The following is an 11,996-nucleotide window of genomic DNA, read 5'->3' as shown; positions in this document are numbered from 1 at the left end:
GGAATAGCCCTGTCATCGTGGTAGCGTAGAGTGTGTGCATCACACACAGGCAGTGCGTACGTATGCATGCACGCTCAGTTCAGTGGTTGGGCTCTTGGCCTCGTCACTGCTGGCAATTCAGGCTGCATAAGGAAAACTTCACGCCTAATTGTGCTTAAAGGTGAGCCCCAAGGAGAATTTTTATTAGGATTTCATTGTGAAATTAAATCCACACGTAGTTCATAGCCTGAGCAATATCACATTTTAAGCCTTAAACTTAAAGAACTTAAAGGCAGTATAGTATTTTTTCAATTTTTTTTTTGTGCCAGGTGTTTTGAAAGACTGAGAGACTCTTTGAGTAGTCTACAAATTCACCGTGGAATCATGCAGAAAATATTTCAGCATTCTGGAAAAAAAAAAAAGGAGCCTCATTCTTACAAGGGATCTTGTTCTAGGAAGTTGAACAAAAGGCAATAAAATCAGACCACTCCTTAACGCCATCATTTGGTTAACGCAACAGAAAACAAACCCACCTGAATTCTCCAGTCCCAGGTAAAGCGTTTTGGGGTCGCTGTATTAAAGGTGGAACTTTTATTCCCCAACCGGGTCCTCCTCCTCCACCAAGGTACGTCTTCTTGCTCCAAACTTCCCCCGGGCCTCAGGGGCCTGTGGTTCCTGAAGGCTGCTCTTACCAGTAAGACCAGGAAGATGGTGGCATTGAGTACCTTGGCCTTTTTGGTGTCCTCTGTCACAGGATTCCCTGCCCCGTTTAGCAGCGGGCCTGCCAAAGGTGCGCAGCAGCCGGAATTTTACGTTCCACACAAGTGCCCTATGAATAAGCTGCAACGCAAGCCCCCCCTCCAGCCCTGGAAAACCAGAATATTCTGCAGCACAACAAGTGTGTAACAGCTGAGCCGGCCAATTATTTGATTAAGGTTTTTGCTGTTTTTATGAATTTTTTTAAAGAAAATAGCTCAAGGTAGGCTTCTTACAGCTGTAAGCATCTCTGCTGCCTCTTCCACGAAGAAAGCACTCCTGGGAATTTTTGCTATTTCTTAGTGGGACAAGTTGCTCAGAGATGTGAATATTGCTAGGAAAGGCACCTCCTCGACCTTCAGCTACTCAAATAAAGGGGAAAAAAGGGGAAAAAAAGAGAAGAAACAGAAATCGGGCAAGGCAAATGAAATAATCATGTCTTTTGTTCTATGGAATAAATTTATTCATATATTTAATCATGAAGAGGAAACAGCTGTCCCTAGGTAGACACTTTAGTGTCAGAATAATGTTAGCTGAGGCAAAAGGTCGTAGGATTTTTTTTTTTTTAAAATATGCAGTCCAATTTTCTTGAGGGAGTTCCCTTTTGCTGCATGAAATCAGAATGTAGCAGCGCTCTGAAATGCTGTTAGCCTGCCAAGCTTTTTGGGATTGCTCCCTCCCCACTATTTTCTTTTTTTAACAAACTTAACCCTAAAAAGCGTGTTGAGCCGTTTTAGGAGAAATCTCATGAAAAAGAAGTGTAATTTTCTTTTACCTCATGGAAAATGAGGTAAAAGACTGGGAATGACTAAAAAGAGAATGACTTGCAGGAATGGGGGTGTATGTTAGGGCATGTGGGTATTACAGCTCGAGAGATTGTTGTGTTCCTTCTTTACTCCTGCAGAACTATCTAAACCCAACTTGTGCACCTCACCCTCACCTCCCACCCCTGTGAAACCTTCTCTGCAGGTGTGAATTCGAAATAAAACCCCGCATTTGTGGTGCTGCGCTGCACAGCTGCCAACGGGCATCCAGCCCGGATGGTCCCTGCCGCAGGCTCCGTGCCCAACCTCCCGTGGGACTCAGCGTATGGTGGTGGCAAAGGGGAAATGAACGCTTTAGTGGGGATTAGTGAAGGTCACACAACTTTTGGGCTGGGGAGGGTGCTTTCACCAGGAAAAAAATAGCTCTTAATCCAATGTGGCAGCACGAAGGGTACCAACACTCGTTCACCTCTGTGGGTTTTGCCCCATGCTCTTAGGAAGGGCCACAGCCTTCGTGTGCAGGTGATGGTCACCTCTGAGGGCAGGGGTAGGTTTGTGGTCACCTGTAAGAGCCTGCAGGTTTCTCCTGCCACTTCAAATGACACAAATGAACTTATTTAAAATAATAATTTCAGCAGCAGTTCAGGGACTATAATCACAAACATGGGTTGGGTGGAGGTTTTTTTTGTATAACAGCTCATTTTCTTATTAAATGGATGTGACTTCATAATGTAAGATCTCTTGTGTGAAAGAAGCGAACATATATGAATCAATATATTGACCGTTCCTCCTCCCTTGTTCTGGGGGTGGCTCTCTGCTCCCTCAGTGGTGGGAACCAGGCAGGAAGCCGGGTGGCACGTGGGGCTGGGGGGCTACCTTGCACTACACACTGTGCCTTAACTGGAGCTGCTGAAGTTTTCAAGCCCTCTGTGGGGTGACAGCCACACCGGGTGCGAAGGGGTATGCGAGGAGAGCACCTTCCTATAGATGTTTACCTTCTGTGGGCTTCTGCAACACAGGAAAACCCCTGATATTTTCCTTCGTTCTACTTGGGGTAAGGTCTTCTGTGCTATCCCACTGAAAAACCAGAGTTTTCACACCAAATCACAGCAAATGATTAACAATCACAGGAAACAACAGCCTTCCCCTCTCCTAGTGTGGCACTCGCCTAGGAGGAGCTCTAAGTCTACCCAGTGGGAGGGCCAGAAGGTGGCCAGCTTCGCTTACCTGACACTCCTGGGCTTCTCTCCTTTTTTGTTCTATGCAGCTGATAGTGTAAAGAGAGCGTGCATCCAAATTGTATTAGGTTGTCTTCAAAGAAAAAAGCAGAAACTGTTAATATCTAGAGTTAAAGAGTGCCCCCCTCCTGCCCTAAATCTGCAAACTGAAGATTTGGATGAGTTACTATCTGAACCAGATTTCCAGGAGGCTCATCTCCGCGCTGAGCCAGAGGTTTTCCATCACTGTAATCAGGGGCTGTGTCTGCCTTTTGATCTAAGCCATGCTGAACTTCACAGGAAACATCTCAGAGTCAGAAAAGCCTACGGCAACAAACTCTGCCCCATGAAAAAGAAAATCCCTTTGTCTGACTTGCCTGGTCTCCCAGATGCCTAGAATTATAATTGAAGCTAAAGAGATATTTTCTAGATAAAATCCATGGCTCATTACCTCTTATAAGGGAGATGGATACTAGAAATAGTAGAAATAGAATTGCATAGATATTTTTGAGTTCCTGAAAGTTCCCCGTAGCTCAAGGGAAGGATCTCAATCTTCCAGGAGTAAAGCGTTCCTTTTTATCAGATTATTACAGATAGTAATTCCCACACGGACCATAATTCCCATTATCTCCTAAGAGAAGGCCGAACTACCCTACCACCGTAGTTGTTGACAAATATGGACACTTGTATATACTAGCTATAACTGATACGCAAGCACATTTACATACTAGGATTGTTAATCACCAATTTGTTCTTTCAAAATGCAGGTTATATACAAACAAACTCTGAAAGGGTTTTTGGGGTGGCCGGGAACACAGGACACAGAGCAGCACAGGACAACAAGAGCTGACTGCCTGATTTTCACCAACCTTAAATAATCCTGACGGTGCCCTGTGAGGCAAACGAATGAAGATGATTATCCCTGGTTTTACAGCCAGAGATACAGAGGAGCACCTGCTGTTAAGGTGTTCCCTGGGGCTGTTCAGATACAAAGCCAAGAACACAACTCCTGGCCCACTCCACACTTCCACAAGCTGCCCACTAGCAATCCGCTAGCTCTAATCTCACGCCACGTCCCGCAGTAAACATCAGCCATGCTAATTTCAACGTTACAGCCAAGTGTTTTGCAGGAATAACAGCCAGAGATGAAAACCCCGTATGGAAATCCCCAGCAGCGACACACATCACCAGTTTTAACATTTAGCCACGGGGCTCACTCATCTTCTATGTCCTCCCTCAGGCCTCACTCTTACAGCTGGTCTCTCCTGGTGTGGGGTTGTCTTTTCTCCTCAGAGAAGCGTTTGCTGTAATGCAGTACCACTGCTCACTTGGACAAAAATCTTTCTTCTCTGTAGACTAGTGTATCTGCGATCAAGAGGGCAAAAAACAACGTAATGCATTTCCTGCTGTTAAGAAATACTTTCCTTTTATACCAACTCCAGTAGTGGGAGTTTTGCCTTTTCTCCCTCAGCTCCTCATTGATAAACAAACCTATCTGCTTGGCGATCACAGTCCCTCAAGCTGCTCAGCAGAAGAACAACGAAGTTGAACCACCAAAGCGGCATTTTTGACCGGCTGCATCAGGTTTCTGCTTCCTTATCTGGGAGAGGAGTTGAAAAAACCAAATCTTTGAGGTACCTGTAAGGATGCACTTTCAGTTCTTGACAAACGGGACTACTTGCTTCAGCTTCCGAATTCTGGATCTCCGAGCTGGCCCGGTGCATTAGCAGAGGTGTCTGCGGGAAGCTTCCATCGACACTGGCTCAGTTATAAATGAGTCCTTTGTCTGAACCTCCCACAGCACAGAGGAAAGATTTCCTGAGGTAAGCACTAGTGACGAAACACCAACCTCTCTATTAATTGTGCATGAACTAACACCAATTTTGCTAATGAGCTTCTGGTCTCAAGCAATAGTATATGGTGCTGATGTTTAATCTGTACAGGAAAAAGTACCTGCTTTTTCATACTTGAAAAATACTAGTAATGCAATAAAAGCTCAGCAAGAAATATGTAAAAGCATGAATGCAACCATCACTCGCTACAGGTCAATTTGTCTTCAATTCTCTGCCCTTACTTATGCTTCATTCTTTAGACAGAGAACAAAACATGGAGCTTCTGGAGGTACTTAAAATACCAGTGGTGTGACGAGAATCTGTCCAGTACGTGGCCTTTTTGAAAATTCAAGTGAGGATAACACTGACCTCTGCGCAGCGACAGGAATGGGAAGCCCGACATGCCATCCAAACTGCCTGGAGAGCCTCAAGCTGCTTTAAGCAAGAGCTTCAACTGTCTAGAAGCCTCATCTAGACCCTCTGTGGCAGTAAGGGCTTGACCCTAATTGAACTGGGTAAGAAAAGGCAGTGATACCACTGCTTAATTGTAAAGTTATTAGTGTTTTTTCATTAACTGAACAAAAAGCCTAGCCCTAGCTGTGGAGAAGCAGATACACCACACATGTTTAAGAACACAAAGTGCAATCTGAGTTTTGAAGAAGCAGCCAAAAGACAGCAATGCTGCAATACACAAAAGTTTATTTTTAAGTTTTTCTTTTCTGAAGGCAAAATATAATAGAACCTAACATCAATGTATTTTGTACAACAAAACAGTTTTCATATGAGAACAGACAATCCATGAAGAGTTTTTAAGTCTTAGAACTGCTTCCCTTTTTTATCATGCTTTCTTGTGGTCAACAAAAAGTTGGCACAGAAGATGTCACGGCAGTCGGTCAGCGGGCAAGCTCCCTCAGATCCTCGTCAGCTGGTGCCACAGACTGGAGGGCAGGATGCTTTCTACTTTTTCCATCACAAAATTTAATGGGGCAAAGAGGGTGCTGAGAAACTGCAAAGAAACCAGACACAAATTCAGATCAAAATCCAGGAGACAATACACCTCAAGAGAAAGCTGTCCAATAAAAAAAGAAACTCCTGCTGCGTTCCTCTGTAAAATCCTCCAGCAAGATAAAACCTACATAATTCACGTATAAAGACTTCCTGCCAAATTTTGAGCCTTGCATATACACAGACGTCTGGATTCTGCAGAAAAGCAAGAACCCCATTTTTATGAAGATCAAAATGATGAACTACAAAAGTTCTCACACATCTCACATCCCAGGTTCAGGCTCACACTCGAGCCACTAAAAGCTCAAGCCAAAACCTACTGAAGGAAAGAGAGGCTTTTTCAGAACAGCAAAATCTGTGAGACAACCTCTCAGAGACAAAAAGCATGTCTTTAGATTCAGGTTTTAAATGGTTCTGGGTTATCTATAGATCTGCTATATACACCGAGGCGTCACTAACTGGAATTTATCTTAACATCCTCCCTCTGTTACAAAACACTGTCAACAACATTGAAAAAGGTTTGAATGCATTAATGTTAGGACAGGCACGATATGACAAAAATCAAGTGAAGAGACCATTTTATCACAGCAAAAAACCACTGCCAGCTACAGTGTATAACATCTCAGAACTCAGGTACTCAAAGCACTCCCAAATTTTTGGGAAATACAAATTAACTGTGCTTTTGTTAATTGAAATTCAACTGTACACGTTACATACAGCTATGTTGGGGCCCTAGACATGTATGAGTACAGTAATGTGCAAAGTCAGCCACCTCGAGACTGTGAACTCTGTGGCTGCTAACCATTTAGGCTGATGTGACTTTGCTAAAAATAAACAGTTCTGTTTGGAACCCATCGGGAAAGAGCTGCAAGAGGTTTATGTTTCAGTTACTGCTGCGTAGTCAGCACAAAACATATAAACTCCGCCTACTACACTGATGTGTATCTGAAGTCTGCTTGGTAGGTCAGTATTAAAGCAGATCTAGTGCTGGATGTGTTCTCTTTTTGCCCAAAAGAACTCTTTCCTGACAAAAGAGAGCACCAGACATATATAAACACACATCCCTTTTCATGTTCTGAATTTGTCTGAATTCTGAATATATCTTTAGGCACTTAAAGGATGCAGACATGAGGGTTTTGTTCCCCTGTAGTCACTGAAGAGAACTAAGCACCTCCAGAGGGTAATTCTACGCATCCCAGGACCATAACTGCCCTTTGAAATTGTCTCTTCCCTCTCTACCCCCAGCTGCAGAGGGAGCGGGGTGATTTGGCTTTGTCTTCTCCCATAAAGCAAGGAGGACTGCGGCACAGCACGGGGTGCTGGCCTGCCCTAGCCACATGCCTGAACTGCCAGCTCAGCTCCTGACACAGTTCTGGCCATGCCAGTTAGTCTGTCCTCAACAGAGCCCAGGCAGAGTTTGGGGACAGCACGGGCCAGGGACAGGTCTCAGCAGCCAGCGAGGATAGGACCATCCTGCCTTTGAAGGGAGGAGAGATTAGAGGTACAGCCGTGAGCTGTGATGTGTTACTTGCCTTTGGAGCCACACAGCAAACCGTATTTTATTACTTAATACAGGTATGGCCTTGGTCTCTAACTTAGGCTCCTAAACATCTAAAGTTAAGTATGAAAAATGCAGTTTCAAAAATTGTTATAGGCTTGTGTGCTACTGAAAGACAGCTAGATATGGCAAATGTATTTAAAACGTTTCAAAATTTCAATATCCAACAGCCAGAGATTATAACCATTTCACGGTATCAAGCAAGAAAATACCTGCCAACAGTTTCACTGTTTACCAAAATGGGCTCTGTGCAGGGTTTAACTGTAAAAAAGTATGATGTTTACAATGCTTATGCATTTTCAAGGCAACAGTAAGCATTCAGATTCTTTTTTTCCTCTTGGACATGTTTGCGTACAATACAGACACTACATCATGGACAACTCGTGCGTCATGGGAAAACCAGGGACCACCATCACTGGTAATGAGATTTTGTCATAAGCACAGGTCAAAGAAACAGCAACTTCTAACTGAAGCTGAACAGAGTATTTCAGTTGTAGTGCTAAAGGTCAAGCTCTATAACGTGAATCGTAGAGTTTCCTATTACTATTTCAAGTGGCTCAGCCCAAGTAGCAGCATTCCCTCTGGTTAAGCTCTGAACTGTTTAAATAAATATGTCCCGTTAAATTTTGCCAAATGCAAAAGGCTCACTAGAGGATATTTTCTGCTCTTTGAGCAGTACTTAATCTATGTGGTAGGATTGCACCACCACACGTACTTGGATAAAACTCAGATTTGTAACCAGCGCAAATTACATACTTGTTAAATCAATGAAACAAGAATAATTTGCCTGATACTAAGTTTTATTGCAATTTATAGGAATTTTGTTACTGAAATAGTCAATTGTATCCTATAACAAACTCAGCAAAGTATCTGTAGCTTAAAAAGAGACAAGTTTTTCCCCACCTGGAAAATTAGTTGGTCTACAAAATGCATTTAAATTCATGGATACCAAAGCCTGGCTTCACTGAAGTCTAAGCAAAACCTTTGCCTACTCTCTTGTACAACATCATCTGTGCTGGGGCTACTTGGCCCTGGGAAAGCTCCTGGTGCTCCTGTCTTCAGACACCACTGGCAGATGCCAGTTGTTCAAATGTGCCCCTGCTCAGACATCTCTTGATGTTTTATTCTAATATGCAGATATTTAATACCCCGCAGTATTTATCTCGGCTTTTCCTGCATCTGTGTCTGTATTTACCAGAGGAGAGCAGCAGCAGAGAATACTCACAGCTTTTGCGAAGACCCCCATAAGCTCTGGGAACTGATGTGTCAGGAGAGCCAGCATGGCTGTAAAAGAGCATAGTCCAGCAGTGAAGAGGATGAAGAAGGGAAGCTCTTTCTTGGGGTAAACTGAAACTTCGTGAAATGCTGTAGAAAAAAAGATGGGAAGGGGAATACATTATACATAAAAAACAAAAAAACAACCAAACCCAAACCAACATTTTTACGTGGTTTAAACAACCACAGACATCAAAAGATGGTTTTGAAGGAAGAAATACAAAGAAGGTCTGAACCATCTAAGGTCAACATATTGTTGTGTCAGTCATCTCTCTGCCAAGTAATTCTCATCCAAAGATCATATTTCTGGCTTAGTCTGGTCCTATATACATGTTACCTTTGCTTTCCTTAGAATCACAGAATCATAGAATGGTTTGGGTTGGAAGGGACATTAAAGACCATCGAGTTCCAACTGCCTGCCATGGGGACACCTCCCACTAGACCTGGTTGCTCAAAGCCCCATCCAGCCTAGGCTTGAAGTGCCAGCACTAACTATAGTGCCTTGTGTCAGCAGTAACTATAATGCAGCTGGGCAACAACTAACCCCAGAAAACTAATCTACAGATAAAACATCCAGGTTTTTTATGCAGGTCATTGGCTGGCTGCATGGCTGCACGGCTGCACGTTTGCTATCGCTGACACACAAATAGTGCAGGAACATGCACCCGGGAGCAGCAGTGAGCCCAGCCTTGTAGAAGCATGGCTGTATATCGGTTTAGGTAGGCTGTAAAACTACAGCTTTGTTAACGGTAAATTCTGAGGGTTCAAGCTGCAGAACCAAGAGAAGTTATCCTAAAAGTAGAACACATAAACACGTACTTTAAATTCAGATTTTCAGAATTCTTTGTCTACTTATAACAATACAACTTTTAATAGCGTTAAAATCTGAAATTTAAATTAATTGAATTTTTAAGGTGTTTGTTAGCATATACTAAAAGGAATACAGAAATTTCCTTGACTCTGCTATAAGAAATTGCTCACTGGACTTTGGAGAAAGCAGCACTGAGAAGGCTAAAAGAGTCAGAAGAGGATAATAAGTGTCTTAGTGGAAGACTATATCCCTTAAACTTTTATGGGGGCTCAGACTCAAGGTGAAAATTTGGCCGGGTTGGCAAAAGGGCTGGTGAACTCTACTCTGTCTGCTTCACTCATTCAGTCCATAAAGTCACGATAAATGCAAACTTTGAAACACTTTTTCTCACAGAGGACCAACCTCAAGGCTTCCCATACGCTCAAATCCTATAGCTACTTATACACACAAAACTACTCTTCCATTTTGCCTTTCTTTGCTTCAGTGACCAGCTCTCATCTCATTGTACTTGCAGACAACATAAGCGCAGGGTAATCCAGCAACATGACAGGACAATATCCTTGACTGCATTCACCCAGAGTGGAGCAGTTTCCAAAACCAACAGTACAAATTTGTAAGAGTTTGAAATCAAATATTATAAACTAAAAATATGTATAAATTTTGGGTCTGCTAATTCATTCAGTTTGAAAAGAAAAACACAGATAATTTACAACTTCTCTTTAAATTAAATTTAGAGATCGGGAATACCAGACTTTATAAGTCTAAGATTTCTTGTGCTCAGTTTTTTGCACTTGCTTTTGACACAGGCTCAAACTTGCTCCTGCCTCTTATACTGTCATGGCAAAAGTTTTCTGATTGATATATTTTAACTCAGATAGCCTACCAGATCTTAGTGTTCTCATATAATTCCAGCTGACTCTCCTTTAAGACACAAGCAATTAGAGGGTGTGGACAGGTATGCAAAACCCCTTTAACCGACCTGTGTCTGTCACGGTATGTTAAACCCTTCCCTACTCAAACCCAAGAGATTTTGCAGTGAGAGGCATTTCCCATAACTGCCAGAGCAGAACACGACTGTCTGCATATGCTGTTAAAGAGTCCCTCGCTTCTAACATTTGACAAGAACGATTAGTTTTGCATCTAAAAAGAGAACGCTGAGCTATTCTGCATGACTTTGTCATTCCTAAATCTCCTGACACTTCACCCTCCCCAGCTCAGCATCCCTCTGAGTAAAGCAAGCAGAGCACTGTAAGAGGTGTTGTTATAATTAGGGTGATTATAATGGGGTGGGGAGATACTGTCAGTTGCCAAGGATTTCTGTGTAGTATCAGCGAGAATGTAGTGTGAAGGAGAAACTCATGAGTGGATTTTTGCTGTATTATTCTCACCTAATGTTTACTCACATAGGCTTATAACAAGCGGCAACACATTTCTCAGCCCAAACCAGATATGTTCTGAATGAAAGACTGCAAAGAGTCCAAATGCCCTCGAAACCAGCCTTCACAGCAAAAGCAGGTTAGCTTCTACTTTTTCCAGAATAGATTTCTCTTCCTTCTTCAGGATAGGGAAGGTGAGAGAAAAGTTTCCTTCCTTGGATCAATATGTATTTGCCTCCTCTGTCCTGACCCTGCAAACTCCTTCGCACTTGTGTGTGTTTCTCTTGAGCTCACACGAAGTCCCACTGACTTCAGCATATGAAGCATATGAATGAAGCATAACTGTTTGCAAGACTGGCTGCTTCAGCTCTTCCTCTGCTTTCTTATGCTTCGCTGCATGCACCGCACAAGTCCCATTAGCCTGGACTGTAACGCTTCCCAAGGGCTGGATCTGTCTTTATATCTGCATCTTGCAGAGTGCTGGGAACACTGTTGGCACTGCTAATACATGCCATAAACATATATAATAAATGAATGAGGTAATTTCACAATCTCTCCATAATAGCACACACACCATTATGCGAAGAAACCCCTTTCTTCCTATTTAAGACTGCTTTTCAGGAAACATCAGCATAACCTGTCAGAATAACAGCTGCATTAATAATCCAGTCGTCCTCAAGCAGGTTTGATCTTGCCTTGCCATTTACGTAGCTCCTGTGTCTACAAAAGACTAACAAGGCTGTGCCACTCTGCTTTTGGTTTGATGGGATGCTACCCTAGATGAAAGATCAGACATACTTTTCCCGTGTCTTGGCACGAGAGAACAGCAAGATCTAACTGATTCATATCTCTTCAGTAATCTCTCTCCCTGCCCCTACACTGTCAACAACAATAACAATAGCTAATCCTTATGAACTATGGCTATGAGCTGCCTCTTAAACCATCAAGGGAGCTCCAGAGACTCACTGTCAACCCCATTATTCTAATCCAGTGTGTTCCATTTAAAAGGCATCGTCAACAGAGAGCAGTGCTGCAACACTCAGGGAAACGATTCTTTGACATCAGTCAACGATAAGAAGAGAAATGTTGAACGTACATGGTAGTAGTTCTCTATCTGCAGTTTCTGTACAAATAGGGTAAGGGTAGAAAAGATGTCCTTTTTCCAGTGGATAGGGGATCATTCTGAAAGCTGAAAAAAAACCAACACCATGCACAAGTTACTGTGAGTGTGGCAGTAACTGAACATACTTAACTGTATTTACAGTTTTGAAAAACAAACATGACAAAACATAACATTTGTATTTGGTTGCAAACAGCATATAAATTGTTTAATGAAATGCCAAAACATAGATCTATACTTAGCTTTTAATCCTGCAAACATTATGTTTATTTTTATTTTTGGGAGAAGGCTCATGAGCATCAA

General features: G+C 42.6%; 1 protein-coding gene across 2 annotated transcripts in view; it reads right to left on the bottom strand.

Moving 5' to 3' along the window:
* Nucleotides 1-5,231: 5,231 nt before the first annotated feature.
* ST7 (suppression of tumorigenicity 7) overlaps nucleotides 5,232-11,996 on the bottom strand; it is a 147,980-nt gene continuing 141,215 nt past the window's right edge. For both annotated transcript variants that reach the window (XM_074144543.1, XM_074144542.1), the window contains 3 exons: nucleotides 11,670-11,762; nucleotides 8,337-8,476; nucleotides 5,232-5,554 (listed from right to left, as the gene is read on the bottom strand). In XM_074144543.1, the coding sequence (XP_074000644.1) occupies nucleotides 5,459-5,554; nucleotides 8,337-8,476; nucleotides 11,670-11,762 (329 nt within the window). In that variant the 3' untranslated portion in view covers nucleotides 5,232-5,458. The remainder of the gene's footprint in view (nucleotides 5,555-8,336; nucleotides 8,477-11,669; nucleotides 11,763-11,996) is intronic.

Source organism: Numenius arquata, chromosome 2 (assembly GCF_964106895.1).
Source record: "Numenius arquata chromosome 2, bNumArq3.hap1.1, whole genome shotgun sequence".
Lineage (NCBI taxonomy): Eukaryota > Metazoa > Chordata > Aves > Charadriiformes > Scolopacidae > Numenius > Numenius arquata.
Note: the sequence above shows the minus strand (reverse complement) of the source record. Positions and strands in the feature narration are given on the sequence as shown.